General features: G+C 55.6%; 2 protein-coding genes across 4 annotated transcripts in view; one reads left to right on the top strand and one right to left on the bottom strand.

Moving 5' to 3' along the window:
- Nucleotides 1–2058, bottom strand: part of TP73 (tumor protein p73) — a 68769-nt gene extending 66711 nt beyond the window's left edge. The window contains exon 1 of the mRNA XM_060079455.1: nucleotides 2008–2058. The gene's annotated coding sequence lies outside the window, so the exon portion shown is untranslated. The remainder of the gene's footprint in view (nucleotides 1–2007) is intronic.
- A 2623-nt stretch (nucleotides 2059–4681) lies between these two features.
- WRAP73 (WD repeat containing, antisense to TP73) lies at nucleotides 4682–21010 on the top strand. Of its 3 annotated transcripts, XM_060088850.1 has the most exons (12): nucleotides 4682–4809; nucleotides 8097–8249; nucleotides 8748–8864; nucleotides 15147–15219; nucleotides 16464–16567; nucleotides 17299–17385; nucleotides 17679–17813; nucleotides 17895–17972; nucleotides 19015–19120; nucleotides 19728–19853; nucleotides 20247–20438; nucleotides 20673–21010. In XM_060088850.1, the coding sequence occupies exons 1-12, from the start codon at nucleotides 4741–4743 to the stop codon at nucleotides 20813–20815; spliced, it is 1383 nt and encodes a 460-aa protein (XP_059944833.1). In that variant the 5' UTR covers nucleotides 4682–4740; the 3' UTR covers nucleotides 20816–21010. The 3 variants fall into 3 exon arrangements, with proteins under 3 accessions (XP_059944833.1, XP_059944835.1, XP_059944834.1); XM_060088852.1 differs by lacking the exon at nucleotides 8097–8249; XM_060088851.1 differs by lacking the exon at nucleotides 17679–17813.
- The last annotated feature ends 219 nt before the right edge of the window (nucleotides 21011–21229 follow it).

Raw genomic sequence — 21229 nt, 5'->3', positions numbered from 1 at the left:
ATCCTGGGGTGAATGCCGTCCTCGGCTACAGGCAGGACCTCCGCCAGGTCCTGTCCCCAAATTCTCAGTCTCTCCTTTTCCTCGCCATCTTGGCTGTGTCGTTTGCATCTCACTTGTGGATGTGGGTAGGGCATACCCTATAAATAACTACTAAAGGAGGCATCCTTGCTGCAGTACCCCTGACAGAGGCCATCAGCCTCCACCCAAACCACAGGCAGATTCCTGCCTCACTGCCAGCCATTCCGTTCCCCCCCACCCGCTCCCAGGGGAGACCTGTTGGCTACTAGGGAACTATGCCCTCCACCTCGCCAAGGACTTCTGGTTCTCCAGTCTCTGGTGCAGCATCAACAGCCGGCACTATGGGGAGCACCTGTGGGTGCCAGGCATCATTCTAAGCACTTTAGATATGGCATCTTGGTTACTGTTCTCCCAATCTTCTGGGGCAGGGGCTATTACTGCCCTTTTTTACAAATGGGTAAGCTGAGGCTTGGAGTGGTTAGGTAACTTGCTCAAGGTCCCTGACTTGTAAGTGGCAAAGAAGGGATTTGAACCCTAACATTCTGACCTCCACACCTACACAATTAACCACGGCACCATACTGGCCCTTCCATGGGGCTGCCCTGTGGAATTTGGAGACAGTTACCCTATTCTCCAGAACCTTCACCAGGACTTCGAGACAGGGCTGAGCTTCCTGTGGCCATTCCTCTGGTAGCCTCCTGCTGACACCCTGGCAGCTTCTGGTACCCGCCCAACTTTTTATCTTATTTTTAAAATCACATGCACAATCCATACATTCATTCGTTGCAAGTTTTTAAATACTGTCTTTACGTTCTCAATACAATTCTTCTTTCACTTTTATTGAGTAAATCGAAAGATGGGTGCTGGATTTTTGGTATACAATGCATTTCCCCCCAAAGCTAATTATTAAGGTTAAAACAAATAAACAGCAACAACATCAGCAAAAACAAAAGAAAACCACTGAGCTAATGGCTCCCAAATGTCCAGTATTTAATAAACAGGCCACAGTATACTTGGACCAAATGACCTCTGGTCAGAGATGAACAGCACACTTCCCCCGCCCACCCCCACCCCAGCCCCTTGCTGATTGACAATGGTCTACCTGTCACCCAGGTATTCATGCAGACACGTGCATACTTTGTGCAAATCCACTTAGGGACCAGACAAAAATACAAGCTGAGTAAGAAGGTAATAATAACTACCCCCGCACCCCGCAGCCCAAGGCCTAAAAGGAGAGTGAGTGCCAGGTAAGGAGGAACAGAGAGAAGGGATCCAGGAAAGAGGTATCATCTCTGGCCAGGCCGGCGGCCCAGGGACCACATTCTGACCCATACTTTCCCCAGCTGGAACAGACTCAGGAGACAGACAGGTGGGGCACCCGGGCCAATTCAGGGCCACCAAGAGATGCCGCTCTGGAACCTGGCTCCTGGGACCAGCTTAGGGGTCATGCCCAGTTCTCCGGGTCCAGGGGAAGACCTGGGTTTCACTCAGCCTTGTGAGGAGTGGGGCGGCTAACGCCTCCGGATCGGTAACAGCCCTCGCAGGTACAGAGGGAGTGGGGGCCGGCAGGGAGGGGCTCGTCAGCAACAGGTGCCTGCACCCCCGAACGAGCCTCTCCCCGGGGTCGCATTCTCCACGTCCCCTTGAAGCGGAGGTGGAGAGGGGTTAACCCCAGGCAGGCCCTCCGGGAATCCCAGGGAGGCTGCTCCAGGCCCCAAAGGCCGCCGCACTGCTGGCAGGACGCCGCATATCCTGGCCGGCTGGACTCCGACCCGGGCTCCCCGCCGCCCCACGTGCCCCGTCCCAGGAGCTGGTCGGACTCGGGGTAGCCCTCATGTCACCCTCTCTCGAGTTCGTGCACACGGTCTCCTCTCACCGCCTCCCAGCTTCGGAGCCGCGAGCCCGTGCGCCGGCTGCCCTGAGCTCAGGCCCCGCCGGCGGAGCCCAACCGCGCCCAAGCCCCTCGCGCCCGGTCCCCGCGCTGCCTACCTGGTGCCGTCGGAGCCCCAGGAATCTATGCCCTAGCCCGCCCCGGCTTCGCCGCGTAACCCCTTCGGGGGCGCAAGGCAGGCGCGGGCCGAGAGGCGGGTGCAGCTGGGCGGGCGCGGGCGCGGGCGCGGGCGGGGAGGCAGGGCGGGCGCGGGCCGCCGAGGCGGGTTATATGGGCGCGGGGAGGGGAGGCGCCGCGGGGAGGGGTGGCCGCGGGCGTTAGCGCCTTCCGTAGCCGGCCGGCGGGAAGGCAGCGCGGGCCGCTCAGCCGTTGGCAGGAGGAGCGCTGGGCGGCGGGGCCAGGCTGGGGTCAAGGTTGCCGCCCGGCGCTCCGCCCCCCCAGCTGGCCGCGTCCGAGTCGGGGTCCCGGGGCACGCTCCGCCCCGCCTCCTTCCCGCCGCCTTTTGGCGCGCGTCGTTCCTGTCGGCCCCGGCGGGGCCTGCCTCGGGCTGATCGCGGGCTGGGCGCCGGGGCCCTGCTGCTGCGGAGATGGGACGGCGACCCTCGACCGGTTGGGGAGCGAGGGCAAGGGCGCGCGGGAGCCGGGGTGGGGGGCAGAGATGCAGACTCCGCGTCCCGACGCCTTCCTTTCCCCGAGACATCGCATCTTCCGGGTCTCCCTCCTCCTCCCCCACTGGCGCGGGACCTCTGCGCGCCGGGCGATGGGAATCCAAGGGGAAGGGCCGCGCATTGCAGGGACGCCGCCACCCAGGTCTGCGGAGTGTCCGCACTGGCTGTGACCTGCTAGGGACAGGGGTGAAGGTCGCGACCCCAGGATCCGGGGTTAAATGGAACCGCTTGCTTCCGGGTGGTACTAGCCGGGCTCCTTCGCCCCCGGAGGGCGCGCCACCTACACCGCTCACCCAGCGGAGGTCACGGCCTCGCTTTGGCCCCGGCCCGCATTACGGATCCGCGGGGACCCTCTGGACGCGACTCTCTCGGCCCCAGCCCGCTTTCTTCCTGGGCGGAGGATGTGACCACGGCCCCCAGGGAATAATAATTCTGTACGCAAACACTCCCGGGTCGCCGCCGCCCCCCACCCCGCGCCCGGCCCCCGGCCCCCGGGGCCGGATTCCGTTTCGCGTTGCGCAGGTACGCACGGGTGTCCACGGCGACACGTGGGTCGTGCACTGGGGATTGCTTTCTACGCGCAGAGACCGCCTCAGGCGAAGACTTCCCTCAGGCCCCGACACCTGTGGCTCAATGGTCCGCGTCCCCCGCAGGGCAGACGGGCTCTTCGGGGCTCTCACCTAGTCCTAGGGCCTCGGCTGGAGAACCCGACACGCTGGCGAATTTCGAAGGCTCTAGGCGGCGGGCACGTGGTGTACGCTGCCTTCTGGTGCTCAAGGGACCCGTTATCTCCCTCCGACCGATGCTCCCAGGCCAGGGGAACCCACGCGGCAATGTTGCCGTGGAACTGTGCGCAGCCCCGGACTGGTGCACGGCGTCCGCACCTCACCTGGCCCGTCTGGCTGACTGCCACACACCTTTATGGCTCACCTACTGTTTGCAAGGTGCGGGGTAAGGGGGGTGGGCCCAAAGACGAATCACACACAGGGTTTGATCTGGCCAGGGGAAAAAAAAAAAGGCCGGCACCGCCGAGCAGGACGCCTGCACGCATCCCCTACCCGTTCGTTCTGGGAAGTCGGTGGGCTTCCGCAGGGCGAAGACGCGGGCCCGGCTCGCGGAGGTACGAGGAGGACCCGGGCCGGGTCTCGGTTCTCAGAACGCAGGGGCGGGGTTGGGTGTCGGGGTCCGTGCCATCTTGGGGCGGCAGAGGCGCCGGCAGGGCCTGGCGGGGGTGTGGGGGGAGGCTGCTGTTGGGTGAAGAGGACGAGGAGTCCCTAGAGGGCGAGGGGACAAGGCCCTCGCGGGGCAGCCAACAAGGTTGCCAGAGCCAGCGCCGACGCAGCTGCTCGCTCCCGTCCGTGCGGAGGGCGGGTGCGGCGGGGCCCCGGGTCCGGGCCCGGGTGTCCTTCTCCTCCTCGCGGGTCCGAGCGCAGGTGCGCGCGTGAGATGGACAAGCGGGTGCGCGGAATCCACGCGCTCTCCGTGCGGAGTAAGCGTCAAATTCGTTCTCTCCTGGATCAGAGCAGCTCCTGAACGTGAAGTGAGGGCCTTGCTGCAGCCATAGTTGCCGGACTTAGCCAAAAGACAAACAAAGAAAGACGAATATTTATTCATACTCCATGTATAAAATATAATACACGTATTATGCGCTATATTATATATTCTATACACAAGCGCATGTTTATGTTTGAATACATTTACATGTAAATATGTCTTTACATTAAATATAAATACATGAATATAAATACACAGACACACAGGACGCCAGTTAAATTTGAATTTCAGATAAGGGGGTAATTTTTTAGCATAAATACGTGCCATGTAGTATTGGGGAACATATTTATCCTAGAAAATGATTCGCTGTTTATATGAAGTTCAGTTTAAGTGCACTTTCTGCATTTTATCTGGCAACCCTAGCTGAAGGGGACCTCCCCACACCCGAGCATCGGCTGAAATCCCGGGTGGGACGAAACGCCGCGTCTCCTTTAAGGCGCGGCGGCGCGCGGGGCGCCGGGTGGCGAACTACAAGCCCCACAATGCCGCGCGTCCGCCCGGAGCCCTGACTGGCTGCGGCGCTCTCCCTCCGTCACTTCCGGCCGCGGAGGGGCGGTTGCGGCGGGCTTGGCGGGCTGGGTTTCGCGGTCGTGGGGTCCAGCGGCCGCCATGAATTTCTCCGAGGTGTTCAAGCTCTCCAGCCTGCTCTGCAAGTTCTCTCCGGACGGCAAGTACCTGGTGAGCGGCCGCGGGGCCTGGGCCGAGGGTGGGCCCTCCGCGGGGAGGCGCCTGTCCTCACCGGGAGGCGGGGACCCAGGGAGCGGAGAGCGGGGCGGCCGCTGGGCCCGGATGGAGGGAGCTCGAGGGTCTGCAGGTGTGGACCCCGGGCAGGTGCTGCAGACAGGTGACCCTGGGAAGGGGACCTGGGAAGATGCTGCAGCCTGGGAACCCAGGAAGCCGCCTGCTGCCTGCACCTGGGTTTCCACCTGTTAAAGGCCGGTAAAAGCAATGCTGCCTTCACGGATTTGAGGACACAGGAGATATCGGATCATTGTTATTAGTTTGTCACAAAAGGCAGGTATATAGTCCTGTTGGCTGTAAACTGGTGCAGTGGTGCAGCTGCTTGTTGTCGCCTTTCCCAGCCCTCTTCACCCGTCTCTACCGCATGCCAGATGAATGATTTAAATAACTAGCATTCTATGCGCAGATAGAGAGAGTTGTCCGCACTCCTGAGATTTGAGCTGCTGATTCCATGGGTGGCAGAATGCTTCTGACATCACTGAGCTGTCTTGTACATGAAAGTTAAGTTTTGAAATATACCAGCGTGACCCGTGTATACCCTCAGAATCTTAGGGTGAGGGCATGTGGTGGGTGAGGGCTAATTGGCATTGGAAAGACATTAAGAAGAAAAATTATGCTTTATAAAAAGTGTACTTAGCTTCACTAATTAACTGATGCTTCCTGATTCTTTTTTCAGTTCGAGCTTTGTTAACATTCCTTTCATCCTTATCTGGTTCTTTGAGGATGGATGTACATGTTTGCCTTCTTTGTGGAGGTTTTTTTCTAAATCACATAATATGGCATTCAGCTCCAAAATACAAAATGTCTTTAGCTTAAATGGCACCCCAAAAACCTTGGTATATTCAAAATACTCCCGCATATGTTAGGGGTTCCCCCCCCCCTTTGGTCATTTATGAAAATTCTAGTGAATTATAAAGAGAGAGATTATATTTCCTCATTAAATTTTGGTACTTTTTTGGTTTATACACCAAAATAATCAGATATTTCTGATTTAAATATCGTGAGCACTAGGCAGTAATGTTTCTGGAACCATGTTCTTCAAAGCTCTATCCTAGGTGCTGGAAAAAGTAGGGCCATGTTGCCATTTTTAATATCTTGCAACAGATTTGATATGGCTTTTCCAAGTGTTGCTACAAACATTCCATTTTGTAAGGAGTTTATTGTAACTGATCACAGCTTTCAAAGCTACAAATATGAAAAAATAGACACGGGACACATAGTATTTCTAATCTGCAGGCCCTCCCACACTCTCCTTTTCCCATGCAGAACTCATGTGGCTTTTTTTTTTTTTTTTTTTTTTTTTTTTTTGGCGGTGTTCGGTCTTCGTTGCCGCGTGCAGGCTTTTCTCTAGTTGCAGCAAGCGGGGGCTACTCTTCGTTGCGGTGCACGGGCTCTAGGCGTGCGGGCTTCAGTAGTTGTGGCTCACGGTCTCTAGAGCGCCAGCTCGGTATTTGTGGCACACGGGCTTAGTTGCTCTGTGGCATGTGGGATCTTCCCAGACCAGGGCTTGAACCCATGTCCCCTGCATTGGCAGGTGGATTCTTAACCACTGCGCCACCAGGGAAGTCCCTCTTGTGGCTTTTTTTTAATGGGAGTTTATAAAACAAAAATCCAATAATCCAGTTTGACCTTGATAAATACAAAAATGAAGCAATTAACATTTAAAAGTCAGTTCTTGATTTTTGAACTGTGAGGTACTCTCCTATTAGCAGATACGTTTACTCAATCATAGAAATTATTTGCTTGGATTTGGATATTATTAACAAATATGGACATAAAGTAACTGTATCTTTAAGAAAACTGTATTAACACTTAAACTTTTCAGAGTCAGGATTAGGAATAAGTTAATGTGTGTGTGTAAGAAACCCCCCCAGCCCTTCCTCCTATGAGTCCCACACGACTGCCACACTCAACACTTCTGACACATCTGGTCACCAACTGTGTGGGGTTTTTTCCCCACACCAAGCAGTTGTCCACCACGCCAGCTGGGTGTCCTACAGTTTGACTCAATTCTGACGCTGTCTACCTGGAGAGAGCGCCAGGTCCCACAGGTTAGGGGCTCAGTCCCGCAAGACTGCTTCCTCCCCCTTCAGATGCCAGTTGCAAGTCCAGGTTGTCACCTGTGCTTCTCACCAACTGGCTGTAGGTCAGAGGTTCCATGATGTCCTCTTTGGGTTCCATTGATTTGCTAGAGTGGCTCACAGCACTCAGAGAAACACGTTTACCAGTTTATTAAAGGATATATGGTAAAGGACACAGATGAGCAGCCAGATGAAGAGATACACAGGGTGAGGTCCGGGGGGTCCTGAGTGCAGGAGCTTCTGTCCCTGTGAATTTGGGATGCGTCACCCTCTGTGTCTGGTTGTGCTCACCCCCCTGGAAGCTCTGAACCCCGTATTATTGGGATTTTACGGGGCCTTCATCACATGGGCTGAGCCATCACTAACTCCATTTTTAGACCTTTTCGCCGAAGAGGAAGGGAAGTGGGGCTGAAATTCCAAGCTTCTAATCTTGGCTTGGTCTTCCGGGTGACAGCCCCGTCCGGGAGCCCACCCAGAGGTGCCGCTCTAGAACAAAAGATGCTCCTGTCACCCAGGAAGTTGCAAGGGTTTCATTCAGGAGCCCTGTGTCAGGACCTGAGGGCAGAGACCAATAGGTCTTTTCTGTTCTCTCATCACAGGTAAATGAGCATTTATGAAGCATCCTTACGCTTGCAGAATTTCAAACCTGTATATTGACTTTCTGTTGCTTAGACTCCAGGTCAGACATTGAACAGAAGGGAGCCGCATTTCTGGGGTCGTTCTCGCCAGCAGCCCTGAGCCTCCCTGCTCACTCCTTACAGACTGTCTGCAGGTGATAAAAGCAGAGAGGATTTGGTTGTTTACAGACGAGCCTTTCCCTAGTGCTGTTTCCTGCTTCAGTGATAGTCAGACAGTGAAGAAAGTAGAAAATGACTCCAGTAGAGCGTTTTAAAATAATACTTTCTCCGGGGATTTAACAGTTTGGGCACCTGGTTTGTACATTTCAGTTTTATCTTCCATTAACTCATCTTTGTTGAGAAAGGGCTGTCCACGTGATGAGCACGAGGCCGTCTAGGCAGAAAGCGTGTGTGGAGGGAGAGAAGGAGGCAGCCCCTGGCTGGAGGGCCGCGCCGCCACGCCACGCCACGCCGAGAGCACCCTCCTCCAGAGCCCACACCGCCCGCCTCTCTCCTCCCTTTCCAGGCTTCCTGTGTCCAGTACCGGTTAGTGGTCCGGGATGCCAGCACCCTCCAGACCCACCAGCTGTACACGTGCCTGGACCAGATCCAGCACATCGAGTGGTCGGCCGACTCGCTCTTCATCCTGTGTGCCCTCTACAAGCGGGGGCTGGTGCAGGTTTGCGGCCCGAGGCTCGGACGCCCCCCGTTCCGGAGCGTAGCCCCCGCGAAGGGCCACGTCCTGTGCCCTGCCGGTCTGGAAGAAGAGGCAGCACAGCTCAAAGGCCGTGCATAGTTCGCTCACAGTTTACGTACTTTTAAGATAAGAAGACACTTAAGTGTCCTTGATCTGCAACCAAGTTTATTCAGTAACAGGCAATGTTCAGAGGGCAGCCCAGCAACTCGCTCGTCCTGTGTGGGGGCGCTGAGATGTGTCTTGTTGTAGACCCCAAACCTAACTAAGTGAGGTCTCAGGGACAGCAGAGGGGTGCACCCTTCCAAGCGCGACAACACGCCGTCACCGAGAAGCGTGCCTTACCTCTGTGGTGCACCCCACGCCGAGCCCTTCGTGCTGGAAGATTCCGAGGGCTCGCCCGTGTTTGCCTCCACACAGCTCCTGGCTGGTGGTCTTCAAGCCTACGTAGCGCACTGATTCGTCTCTCTCTTGTGACTGTAGGTGTGGTCTTTGGAGCAGCCAGAGTGGCACTGCAAAATAGACGAGGGTTCGGCAGGGCTGGTGGCCTCCTGCTGGAGCCCCGATGGGCGCCACATCCTCAACACGACGGAATTCCACGTGAGTGGGATGCCCTGAATGCCCCCCCTCCTGAATTGCTTGGGAGAATTAGAGTGGGTGGTTTGGGGGGAAGGGTATACATCGTAAGTGGTCAGAGCATTATAAGCCCATGAGTGTTGTTATATAATCTTTTTGCCCAGTTTTAATGAAAAGAAAAGATTTTTTTAAAAGAACAGATAAATTATATTTTTAAGGATTTAAACAGGTTCTTCGATTCAACAATTGAAAATGAACTTCAATATGAACAAATTTACATCTTTCCCTCAGGACATCTGATCTGTGTGTTTCTAACCTCTTCATTCATTTCCTCTTCAAGCCTTGGGCTTACTTGGGACATGGGGCCCTGGGCAGGAGCTCTAAGTGCGAAGAACATTTGAAATCTGACAGTAAATCAGAGATAGCTCGGGTGATGTGAACTCATCTCGTCAATGTGTCCCATTAGGGGATCAGGGAAGGCTGGGGTGGTGTGAACACATCTCGTCATTATATTGAATTTGATGTCTGCCAGTTTAGGCCGTTGGGGAGGGAGACAGCAAGTGAAGGGGGCCTGGTTTCTCCACGTTACACACGTTGACATTTTACAGGGCTGTTGGAGAGAACTTGAGCTGTTCATATAGCCTCATCTAAAAGGCTTCATGCTTATAATTCTTCGGGCCCAAATCCAGCCCCCAGACGGGCACCTGTCAGTGCAAAAGAGAAACCGTGCTCTTTGGACAAGGTTCACTGACAGGCAGCCTGTGTGCTGCCGTGAGGCCTGAGAACAGAGCGCTCAGGACTGCAGGGTGTCTGTGGGCCCCACCTCAGCCTGCGGGGCCGCTCGCTCTGCATTTTGCATTAAGCATGTCGTTACTTACCTTAAGGTCTCATCTGTGTGTGTGCGTGTGTGTGCAGACACCATACACTATGGTGTGCATTTGTCTGAAGTTTGCTTAAATGAATTCATAGTCTGTGTTCTGTTGTGGTTCTTTCTTCCCCCTAGATATCGTTTTTGAGATTCATCCACGTCGAGGGTTTGACTGCTTCTTTCAGTCCTTGTAGGGAAAGTCATGCCACGGTTTATGCAGCCACCCTGCTGGTGCTGGGCATTGGAGCTGTTGTGGTCCATGCTGCAGGGAATGGATTGTGGGCGTCTGCTCTGGCCCGTATCCAGGCGTTCTCTCTCGGACGTTTGGGGAGGGGAGGTCGCCTGGTTGTAGGAGATGCGGTTTGATCAGGATGATAAATGGATGCCAGTCCAGTAGACCTGCAGTGGTACTGCACTGTGGTTTGCATTTTCATTTCTCTAAGTATTGGTGACGTCGAGTTTCCATATCTTATTTTATACACACCCATGCACACACTTAATTTAAATATGTGTTTCAGGTTCACGTGGAGTTTATAGTGGTGGTGTCAGGAGTGAATCCGTTTTTATCTGTTCCCAACAGGATTTGTTAAGAAGTCCGTCTTTACCACCTGTCTCGAGAACTGAATTTCTTTACACCGACACGATGGGTTCCGATTTTCCATTCTGTGCCATCGTTGGCCCGTTTCACTCCTGTGTTACAGGATGTTAACATGTAACAGGGCTGTGCCCTCCTCGCTGCCTCTGCTCTGCCAGGTTTTCTCATGTGTTTTGGAGGCTCTGTTACTAGAACTGTTACAAGTTTCATGGTGAATTGAGCCTTTTATCATAATAAGCTGTTCTTCACGTCTCATAGTTTTTTCTGTTCTTCAGTGTGTTTTGTCAGATGTTGGCATCAAATGCCATCCTTCCGTGGTTAAGGGTTTCAGGGTATATCTTTTTCATCCTTTTACTTTCAGCCTTTCCGTATCCTTAAATTTTAGTATGTATGTTGTAAATAGCCTGTAGTTGGCTTAAAAAAATAAACCCCGACCAGAAAACTTTTTCTTCTATCTCAATAAAGCCAACTGGGACTACTTATGAACAGCAACATTCACCCACTTTAAGCGTGTGGACCGTGAGCTGGGACACGTAGCTGCCGCCCCGGTGGGGATGGCGCATGCTCACACCACCCAGTGGGCACCTCCCGCCCTCCAGTCGTCCTGCTGCCCACCTCTCTGCTTCCTGTCGCTCTTGGTTTACGGTTCAGATTCCACGCGAGAGGGGCCACGTGGCTCGCAGAGTTGTGTGCTTGGCTCCCATCACTTGGCCTCATGCTCTTCTTGAAATTCGTCCGCGTCTGTGGGCATCCGCTCCGGTTTCTCGGAGCTGAGTGGTGTCCCCGTGTGGATTCCCCACCCTGTGTGTGTATCACCCACTGGCCGATGGAGCTGTCGTGACACAGGCTGTCTGCGGACACGGGTTTTTCTCTCTCTTGGGTAAAAACCTGGAGTGGGGGGTGCCGGGAGGTGTATGTTGACGGCTGAAGAAACCGCGGACTCTTTACCGCAGTAGCCCTGCCGTTGAGCCCTCCCCCCAGCAGTGTGGGAGTTTGTTCCACAGTCTCACCAGTGCTGCTCATCACAGCCTCTTCCGTTAGGCAATCTGATGTGTGCCGGCGTCTCATTGTAGGTTTTCTTGGTGATTTCCATTTGACTAATGATATTAAGCATCTTTTGTGTGCCCGTCATCCTATAACTCTTGTCTGTTCATATCGTCTGTCCGTTTCTTTATTAGGCCGTTTGTCCTTTTGTTGAGCTGTAAGGTTCTGGTCACAAGTTCTTTGTCAGATACATGTTTAGTAAATATTCTCTCCTGGTCTCTGGCTTGCTTTTTCATTTTGATAACAGTTTCTTTTAAAGAGCAGTCTTTCATTTTGACGGGGTCTAATGGGTCAATTTTTTCTTTTATCATTTGTGCACTTTGTGTCTAAAGAAATCCCTGCCCAACCCGAGATCACAGAGTTTCTTCTGTTTTCTTTTAGAAGTTTTGTGATGTTAGCTCCTGAGTTTAGATGTGCGCTTTGTCGTGAATTTCTGTCCTTTCCCCACTTTGCACCTTTGTCAGAGATCAGTTGCCTGTGGGTATGTGGGTCTGTTTCTGGACTCTGTCTTGATCCATTGATCTCTTAGTCTGTCTTTGTGCCAATACCACATGCTCCGGGTCACTCAAGCTTAATAGTAGGTCTGGAAACTCACATCAGTGTTTTCCAGTTTTGTCCTTTTTCAAAGTCGTTTTGGCCATTCTGGGTCTTTAGTATTTCCGTATCGATTTTGGAATAAATTAGTCAATTTCTAAAAAAAAAAAAAAAAATTGTGCCAGGATTTTAAAGTTGAGATTGTACTGAATCTGTAGACCAGTTTGGGGATAATTGCCATCTTAACAATACTGAGTCTTTGGATCCATGCACATAGGATACTTCTCGTTTTTTTAAGTCTTTAAAATTTTTTTCTAAGCAATATTTTCATTGTATAGATCTTGTACATACTTTATAAAATTTATTCCAAAGTTTCAAATTTTGTTGTATCAGCTCTTGACTCTGCTTCAGTCCAGGGGAAGAGCCAAGGATGTTCACGCAGGTGTGCATGTGTAAACCTGGAGGAATTTGACCTCTGAATGCATTCCCACTTCTAACAAGAGAGGGAAGCCACGCACATCCATACTGATAAAGAACTCGGTGGGCTGCTGTCAGTTTGCTGTGTTTCTTTTTTTTTTTTTTTTTTTGCGGTACGCGGGCCTCTCACTGTTGTGGCCTCTCCCGCTGCGGAGCACAGGCTCCGGACGCGCAGGCTCAGCGGCCATGGCTCACGGGCCCAGCCGCTCCGCGGCATGTGGGATCTTCCTGGACCGGGGCACGAACCCGCGCATCCTCAGCATCGGCAGGCGGACTCTCAACCACTGCGCCACCAGGGAAGCCCCTTGCTGTGTTTCTTGAGTTAATTTTCCAAACAATCTCTGAGTTGGAAAAGGTCATTTTAAGTATTTTTGCTTAAGTACTGGAATTTTCCAGGTCACCGGCAGCAGTGATCAAGTAATAAAAATGTACTTATTTTTTACGTCGAGACAACTAGAAAGTGTTGTGGAAAAGGAGATGAGCTAAGGAGCTCTTTCTCAAAAGTGACTGTTCTCTGGCGAGATTAGCATTCCAGTTCACCCTGAAATGTGGCAACGCCTGAAAGCCCAGCCCAGCCCAGAAGGGGGTCCTGCTGAAGGGCCGACACCTTGGAAGGACCCTTGGTGGTGACGGTGATGCCGTGGGACCTGACCTGAAATCGCAGGTCAAGGCCCCCTGGCCTCCGCTTTCCCGCCGCAGGGTGTGTGGGTGGCACAGAAGCGGGCCTGGCCGGCGGCCCTCCGGGAGCCTGCCCTTTGGCCACCTCTGACCTGTCCCCCTGCGCTCTCCCCTCCTGCAGTACTGCCACCTTCCTCGAGCTTACAGAGGGGAGGCGGGTGTTTATCTGCCTCTTTCTTTCTCACTGGATTTGTCAAGGTTACACACAGTTGGGTTTCTTTTAATGGTTTTTATGGGGGATGGCAGGTAAAAATCAGGCTTAGGTGCTTAGTGTCTTTTCTGCCTTTAACAGAGAAGTGTGGACGGGGCAGGGGATGGGGGGCCCCAGTCAGGAGCGCCTGGGCCTTCCCTCCTCTCCCTCGCTCACCTGGAGGACAGGTGCTCCGGGCCACATGGCGCCGGCTGTGCGTGTCCAGGTGGATTTAACACCCAGACCTGCTGGGCTGGGAAGGGTGTGCCTTTCCACCCTCCTCAGCCTCCGAGAGCAGGAGGTTTTACAGGGAACAAGCCTGTCCTCAGGGTGAGCCTCGCTCCTGGGCCGTGCCTCGTCTGCACGCCCTGGCACCTTTGTCTTAGACGGTCAAGCACTTTACCTCGAGTACAGCCCAGAAGTGCGCCAACCCTGCAGCTGTGTCTGCACCCCTTGTCTCCCCTAAATGCCGCGTGAGCTTTTCACAGAGGCAGTTCAGGACATCAGGTTCTTTTCTTTCCTAAGAGACAATGTGGAGAAAATGCAGTTAATTCATTTTTTAAACCTCCTAAGCTAAAAAAGAAAAAGGCCTAGCTTGCAGGAATCACACTGGTACAGAAACGCGGGGCCCCCCTGCGTTTTACTTCGTGTGAAGTCCCACAGTTTTTAAAGCTATGCTTATTTGATGAAAGCAGTTTTCCAGCCCGTGTTCCTTACCTCACAACCACGCCTGGTAAACACAGCTTCGTCCGTGTCCACTGGCCTGGGGGCTGCGGGAGCTGGAGGTGGCAGGGTGCCCATTTACCCTCCCTGACGGCCGATGGGAATGGTGTGGACGTGCTTTTCCGAAACAAACATTTGGAAACTCCGGTCAAGGGTGATCGTTCACGTTGAGGCTCCGAGGGGGTCTGGGGCGGCTCCGGCAGCCCTCCCCGTGCCTCGGTGCGGGGGCCTCGCCTGCTCACAGGGCCGGGGTGACAGTGCGGAGGCTCAGGGTGCCCCCCCCCGACCCTGAGCGCAGCTCCCCGAGCCCAGGCGTCCATCCCTGGCTCACTCGCCGGTCCCTCACTGACACGTCTGCTTCCGGCCGTTTTGCAACAGCCTGGGCAGCTGTCGCTACCTGCACGATGTGCCCACGGTGGGTCCCCCAGAAATCTTCCGCAGAGGCCTCCGTGCGGGGAGTCGGGCCACTTCCCGTCCCTGCCGGCCTGGGGCTGCCCGGTGAGGCCGAGCCGCTCGCCCTTCATCTGCTTCAGAGGACGGAGGGGCGTCCTGCGTGGCCTCCCTCCTAGACGCGTTTCTCTAAGCAGCCTGTTTAGGGTTATTACTATGTGAAAACTGTGACTACAGCATCCCCCACCCTTATCCACAGGGGATGCCTTCCAGGACCCCATGGATGCCTGAAACCCCTACAGCGCTGAGCCCTCTATATGTCGCTGTTTCCTATACAGACGTGCCTGTGATAAAACATAAATTAGGCCAAAAAGGAGGGATGACTGTACTTTGAACTAAAACGCACTTGTATTTAACTTTGTGTCACTCAGATAATATTGTCACAAAATGAAAACCAAGGACCAGGAGCATTAAATTCAACAAACATGGGAATTTCCTGGCAGTCCAGCGGTGGTTGGGACTCGGCGCGCTCACTGCCGTGGCCCGGGTTCCATCTCTGGTCAGGGAACTAAGATCCCACAAGCCGCATGGCGCAGCCAAAAAAAAATTTAAATTTAACAATCGTAAAATGTGAGTTTGACACACTTCTTCAGACAGAAAACAGCACAGGACTGCTGATGCGGGTACTTCTGCAGGGAATCTCTTGCTTGGGTGCTGACGATCTGGTTTAAGACTTGGAATGGTCTCTCCAAAGATGCTAAATGTATGCTGTTTCCTTTCTCTTTCCCCTCCCTTTGCCCCTGGCAGCTGCGGATAACTGTCTGGTCCTTGTGCACCAAGTCCGTGTCCTACATCAAATACCCTAAGGCTTGTCAGCAGGGTGAGTCGGTCAGAGGTACTCAGAAGCCATTCCTCTGTCGTAGTTTGGGGCTTGGGGACCTTTTTACCCTGGAAACTTTCAAACACAGGCAAGTCACAGCCAGTGGTGTTTCCCTATACCCGCCCCCCCACCCCCAGATTATTTTAAACATACATCCCAGACCTCCTAGGGAGTACTTCGTCTGCGACCATTCCCACCTGTGTCTCTAGGGCTTCTCCTTCACGCGACGTCAGTGACTAAGGAGGGTACTGTCCTCTAGGACGTCAGAGACGAAGGACTTACACGTAAACCCTGTACATCTGCTGCCGGCCCGGGTGCTCAGGCCCCTCCAGTTCATGTCAGCCTCGCACCCCCACCTCCCACACCAGATTCTGAACCGAATCCTCCATTGACTCAACTGTGTGAGGCCTGGAGCGGGGAAATGGCGACCTGTCCCACCTGGACATCACTGAGGAGGGCCAGAGGCACGTGTCCTCTGTGCCGGCGGGGAGCCCGCCCCGCGGGTTGAGATGGGCCGAGAGCCAGGCGGGCGCCCCACTCTCTTGAGACCTGAAGTTACGTGACGGTCTCTCAGTTAAGAAACAGGAGGAAGCGGTGCATAGTTTGAATGATTTTTCCATTTTTTCTCTTGCCGTCAGCAGTTTGAACCTCACATGTGAATGGTGTGCAATTGTACACTTATTTTTTATTTTTATAGTTTGAATATCAGTGTCTCTCCAGATGACACACGCCCTTCTTGGTGGAAATGACAGCTCTGTCATCTAGGTGTTCTTTTGACCCAGGAGGTATGGAATGTGGCCACGGGCTCGGTTCGCTAATACGGACCCAGAAAGTACAGTCTGGTTGCAGCCAGATTCTTAACCTTGAATTGACTTCTTCCAAATTTAAATTCAAAAGTAAAAATAGGAAATGTCATGACAAGCCTGCTCTGAGCCAGCTGAGTTTCCTGCAGTTAATTTCCTAAGAACACAACACTCCGTAGGGCACTGCGCTTCCCAGTAATGTTTTGGGGCTCATCGGGGCTCAGGTCGCTGTGTATTTCTCGCAGGTTCTCTGCAGGTCAGAAGTCTGAGCAAGGGTGTGGAGACCCCGCCCTGTGTAGACACACGCTCCCTGCCGCGGACGCCGGGCTCTGTGTGTCATGTCCCCCTCTTCAGACCTCTGCTTTCTCTTTCTCGTTCTAACTTGAAAACCACTGCTGCAATCTGCTGCTCGATCCCGGGACCTTTCACTCTTCTCGGCAGGAATAACCTTTACCAGGGACGGCCGCTACCTGGCGCTGGCCGAGAGACGGGACTGCAAAGACTACGTGAGCATCTTGGTCTGCAGCGACTGGCAGCTTCTGCGGGTGAGACTTGTCCCCACCTGGGAGCGGAGTGACCCTGGGGCGTGGGGGGAGGGGAGAAGTGCGTTGTCTGAGGTTCCAGGGCATCTTCCGCGTGGTGTGGAGCAATGGGATTCCACATTCCCAAAGGCCGGTGCTGCCTGTAACCACGTGGCGCGCACACCGGCAGGCGTTCGTAGGACGTGGTGAGACGGCGCATGCTTGCGGTGTGTTCACAGTTAACAGGCCACCAGGTTGGTGCCACCTCCCTTCTTGTTGGTTCCGTGGTATTTGCATACGTGTGGCTGCATCAGGCGGAAGAGGGAGCCGGAGTTTAACACTGAGCATGTGCCTGCGCGGGGCGGGAGGCCATGGACACAGACGCGCAGGGCCAGGCAGGACCCCCGGATGCCGTCAGACGGAGGCCTCCTCGACGGGGCAGGAATGTCCTGGGAGGGTCTTGCCTGGGCTGGTCTTAAAGGCACAAGGCTCAGCCAGGCAAGAAGGGGGTACAGGCGCGGGGTGGATGGAGGCCTGAGCCACATCGCGGCCGCGTGTACCCGGCCTGGAACCTCCCCAGCGCTCAGGCCGGACGTCACAGCAGGAGGACACGGTTGTACACGTTTCTGTCCGTGGCTAGATGAGGAAATTAAATACTGAATGTGTTAACACATCAGTTATAAAATAAACGTTCGTGTATCTGTTGAAGAAAACATTTTCAATTTCATCTCTCCCCCCCCGCCCGCCTCGGCAAGCACTTTGACACGGACACGCAGGACCTGGCCGGGATCGAGTGGGCCCCCAACGGCTGCGTGCTGGCCGCCTGGGACTCCTGCCTGGAGGTAGACAGCCCCCTCGGTACCCTTTCTGCTCTAAGCGCCGATGCCAGTATTTCTCTCACAGTCTCCGAACGCCGAGAGCATTAACTGCCTCTTTCAGACGTCAAGCCGAGGAGCTTGTTAGCGCCCGGTTCCCCTTTCCCACGGCGTTACCGCTTGGCTCCTCTAGTCGTGGTCCCACGTCCCCGTTTCCCGCCGCCGTCGGGGAGGGCAGTGTCCCCGCCCCGAGTCTCACTGCCTTCTGAGTGGCTGCCTTACCTGCTCTGGGCTCAGTGACAATTTCAATGTCTCGGCAGTACAAGATCCTGCTCCACTCCCTGGACGGCCGGCTGCTGTCTACGTTCTGTGCTTACGAGTGGTCCCTGGGCATCAAGTCCGTGGCCTGGAGCCCCAGCAGTCAGTTCCTGGCAGTCGGGAGCTACGACGGAAAGGTGGGAGGGCGTCCTCGGGGTGAAGCCCACGGCCAGTGCCCCAGGGGCTCTGACCACGTGGTTTCCATCCCCCTGCCACAGGTGCGGATTCTTAACCACGTGACTTGGAAAATGATCACGGAATTCAGCCATCCCGCGACCATTAATAATCCCAAAATAGTAAGTCTGGAAGCACGTTTCTGTTTGAGCAGTATTTGAGGAAGGGGGGGTCGAAAACTGCTTTTTCACTTTCTGTTATTTATGGTGCTACAGGTACTTACATCCCCAGAACCTTCTGATACTGTAACATTTCAAACGTCAGACTTGCCCAGTGGCCTTTGTTTCTCCTGCCACATTCCCAAAGGGTCCAGGGTGGTGTCCTTCCCCTCCCCAGCCCCCAGCCCCAGCCCCAGCCCCGCGGCTCGCTCTGGGACCAGCTCCTGCTCTGCGCTGTGAACAGGGTCCCCTGCCTGCAGGCGCCAAGCATCTGCTGGGCCACCCACTGTGCTCTGGGCCAGTCGGAGAAGAGCAGGCAGACCCTTGCCCCATGGAGTCTGGGCCGGGGCTGGGAGGGCTGGTGTCTTCCCCGGGTGGGTAGGAAGGCTGCCTGCCAAGGGGTCCTGGGGCAGAGACAGGGAGGAGGTGACGCAGGGTTTGGCGGGGAGCAATTCGGGCAGTAGGAACAGGCGCAGGAGTGCAAAGGCCCTGAGGTGGAAACAAGCATCCATTTATTCAGCAGGCGCCAGTCTGGGTGCTGGGAGACCTTAGGGACCCGGAGAGACACCCCGCCTCGGGGGGGACAGCTGGGATGGGGACAGACACCCTAGTGAGTTGTCTGCTGGTGAGGAACCTAAGATGGGTGGGTGGTGAGGAGAGAAGCAGCCGTGGGGCTGCTGTACAGCCCGTGGGCCGGTGGCGGTCCTGACACGGGCAGGGACCGGAGGACCTGCTGGAGCTGCAGGAGCAGGACTGGAGGGCGGCCGGGTCGGGTGGGGCTGCCCCGGGCCTCGCAGCGTTCGCTGCGGGTCCTTCCATCCCGGTGTCGGGCCGCTCGCCCTTCCCGTCAGGCCTCCGGTGACGCGTGCCACCTCGCTCCTGGCCCGTCTGTCATCTGTCCCCACTGAAGTGCCGGCCCGGGGCTGAGACCTCGTGGAGAGTGCCCAGGAGGGCGCGGTAAGCGGGGCCGCGGCTGCACATCCTGCCCGAGCCGTCTGTCTTCCAGGTGGTGTACAAGGAGGCCGAGAAGAGCCCGCCACTGGTGCTGGGCCGCCTGGCCTTCCCTCCGCCCAGAGCAGCGGCTGGGCCCCTGTCCTCCGCGGAGAGCAAATGTGAGCAGCTGGGCCCGGGGTGGGGGCCTTTCTCTTCCTCCCCTTTCCTTTCCTTTTATTATGAAAAAAAAGTCCTCTGGGTCCAGGTCGATTCCAGACGGTCCTTGTTTTTTTTTAAATCCTCTCCTTCCCTGCGACGCCTGGTAGCCAGCGTCTCTTAGCTGTGGGCCAGCAGGCCGCCTGGCCACTGGCTCTGTTGACTGAATACAAGCCCTGGGAATCCTAATTTGACGGCTGGTCCTCTGAGGGCGACTTCTTAATGAACAGTGACTTCCTTGGGTGAACAGGGCCCTCAAAGGGCTCAGGGAGACGCCGCAGCTGTGTCAGGGACCTGGGACGTTACTCGTCTGTAAAATGGCGTAATTAGGGCGTCAGAGGAGCCACTGGGACGGCCACCAGGCCCTGCAGTGGCGCCTGGCCCGTCGCAGCTCCGGAAACGGCCTCGCAGGGGAGGGCGCGAGGACGGGCCTTGTGCACCACGGCCGGGTTCCCACCGAGCCCTGTTTTCCCTAAGATCCTTGCTCCTCACCCCGCGGGGGGTTGTGGGCAGGACCGCAGGCCCTCGCCCCGCGAGGAGGCTCAGGGTGCTCTCTCTTTTGACGCCCAGACGAGGTTGCCTCGGTGCCGGTCTCCTTACAGACTCTGAAGCCTGCTGCCGACAGAGCCAACCCCAGGATCGGCGTCGGGGCGCTGGCCTTCAGTCCCGACGGCTGCTTCCTGGCAACGAGGAGTGGTCAGTGGCCCGTGCACGTGTGTGTGTCCCCTCACCGCTCCCTCAGGGCCGGGCAGTCAAATGGCTTGAAAGGAGAATCGGGGTGCGGGCCTGCCGCATGTGCTTCCTCCTGTCCTGCTGCAGAGGCGTCTCGGGCCACTGGGCCCATCGGGGCAGCAGCCGCCCAGCCGCTGCACCTCGGGCCCTGGCCTCCGCTCCCTCTGCGTCCCTCTTGGGAAGGAGCAGGGCTCAGGCCGACAGGACCCCCGTGTGTGCCAGGCAGCCTCGGGGAGAGCCCTCCCCTCCCCCACTGAGACCCCAGGCAGCATCTGTCCTCAGGCGTGAGCGGCACGGGGGCTCAAGCAGTGGGGGGCAAGGGGTGACCGTGGGCCTGTTCACGTCTTCCTTCCTCAGACAGTGTCCCCACCGCCGTCTGGATCTGGGACATCCGGAAGCTGAGGCTGTTCGCGGTGCTGGAGCAGCTGTCCGCCGTGCGCTGCTTCCAGTGGGACCCGCGGCAGGCCCGGCTGGCCATCTGCACGGGAGGCAGCAAGGTGTACCTGTGGTCGCCGGCGGGCTGCGTGTCGGTGCAGGTACCAGGGGAAGGTGAGTGCAAGTGGGGACGCGAGCAAACACGGCCTCGAGCAGAAGGTGAAAGCTCTTCTCGGGAGGCACCTTCCCATAAATCTCAGGGCCGCCAGCTGTGCGCACTTGACTTGGGCCCGTGGCTTTTAGCATCCCAGGCCAGGGGGAGCCTTCCCACCCACTGAACTCTGGGGCTCCAGCTGGGTCACACTGGAACGCTGGTCTATCCTGCTCTAACCTCATGGCTTCCTCCAGGTGACTTCCAGGTGCTCTCCCTGTGCTGGCACCTGAGCGGGGACTCCCTGGCCCTCCTCAGCAAGGACCACTTCTGCCTGTGCTTCCTGGAGACGGAGCAGGGGGTCGGCACAGCCTTCGGGCAGAGGGGTGACCGCACATAGGACCCGTGCATGATCAGGCCCACGTGGCTCAAGGTGGGAGACCTCGGCTTGTGTTGGCCGCGGGAAAGCAGAGCTTGGTGCAGGGTCTCCCACTGGGGTGGCCCGGAGGAAACGCTTTGCTTGTTTTTCTATGGCAAGGCATTTTTGTTAATATGTATGGTATAAAACTAATTTTTGTTACTTAAAATAAATATTTGCTAATTCATAAAATGTCTCATGCTTACTTTCTTCAAAGGTTTAGGTCACGGGAAAGTTTTCTAGGTCAGTTTTAAGTTTGGGGTTCACTGTCTTAGGGAAAGTAACTGTGCCCCAAGCGGCCAGTCCCCCTCACACAAGACCCGCTCTGCTAGGAGCCTCCAGTCTGTCACTGAACGCTTTGGAGAGCGGCCTGTGGGTCCCGTGGGGCCTGTTCCG

This window comes from Mesoplodon densirostris, chromosome 2 (assembly GCF_025265405.1).
Source record: "Mesoplodon densirostris isolate mMesDen1 chromosome 2, mMesDen1 primary haplotype, whole genome shotgun sequence".
Taxonomy (NCBI): domain Eukaryota; kingdom Metazoa; phylum Chordata; class Mammalia; order Artiodactyla; family Ziphiidae; genus Mesoplodon; species Mesoplodon densirostris.
The sequence above is the reverse complement of the archived record's forward strand: the minus strand, read 5'-3'. Positions and strand labels throughout refer to the sequence as shown.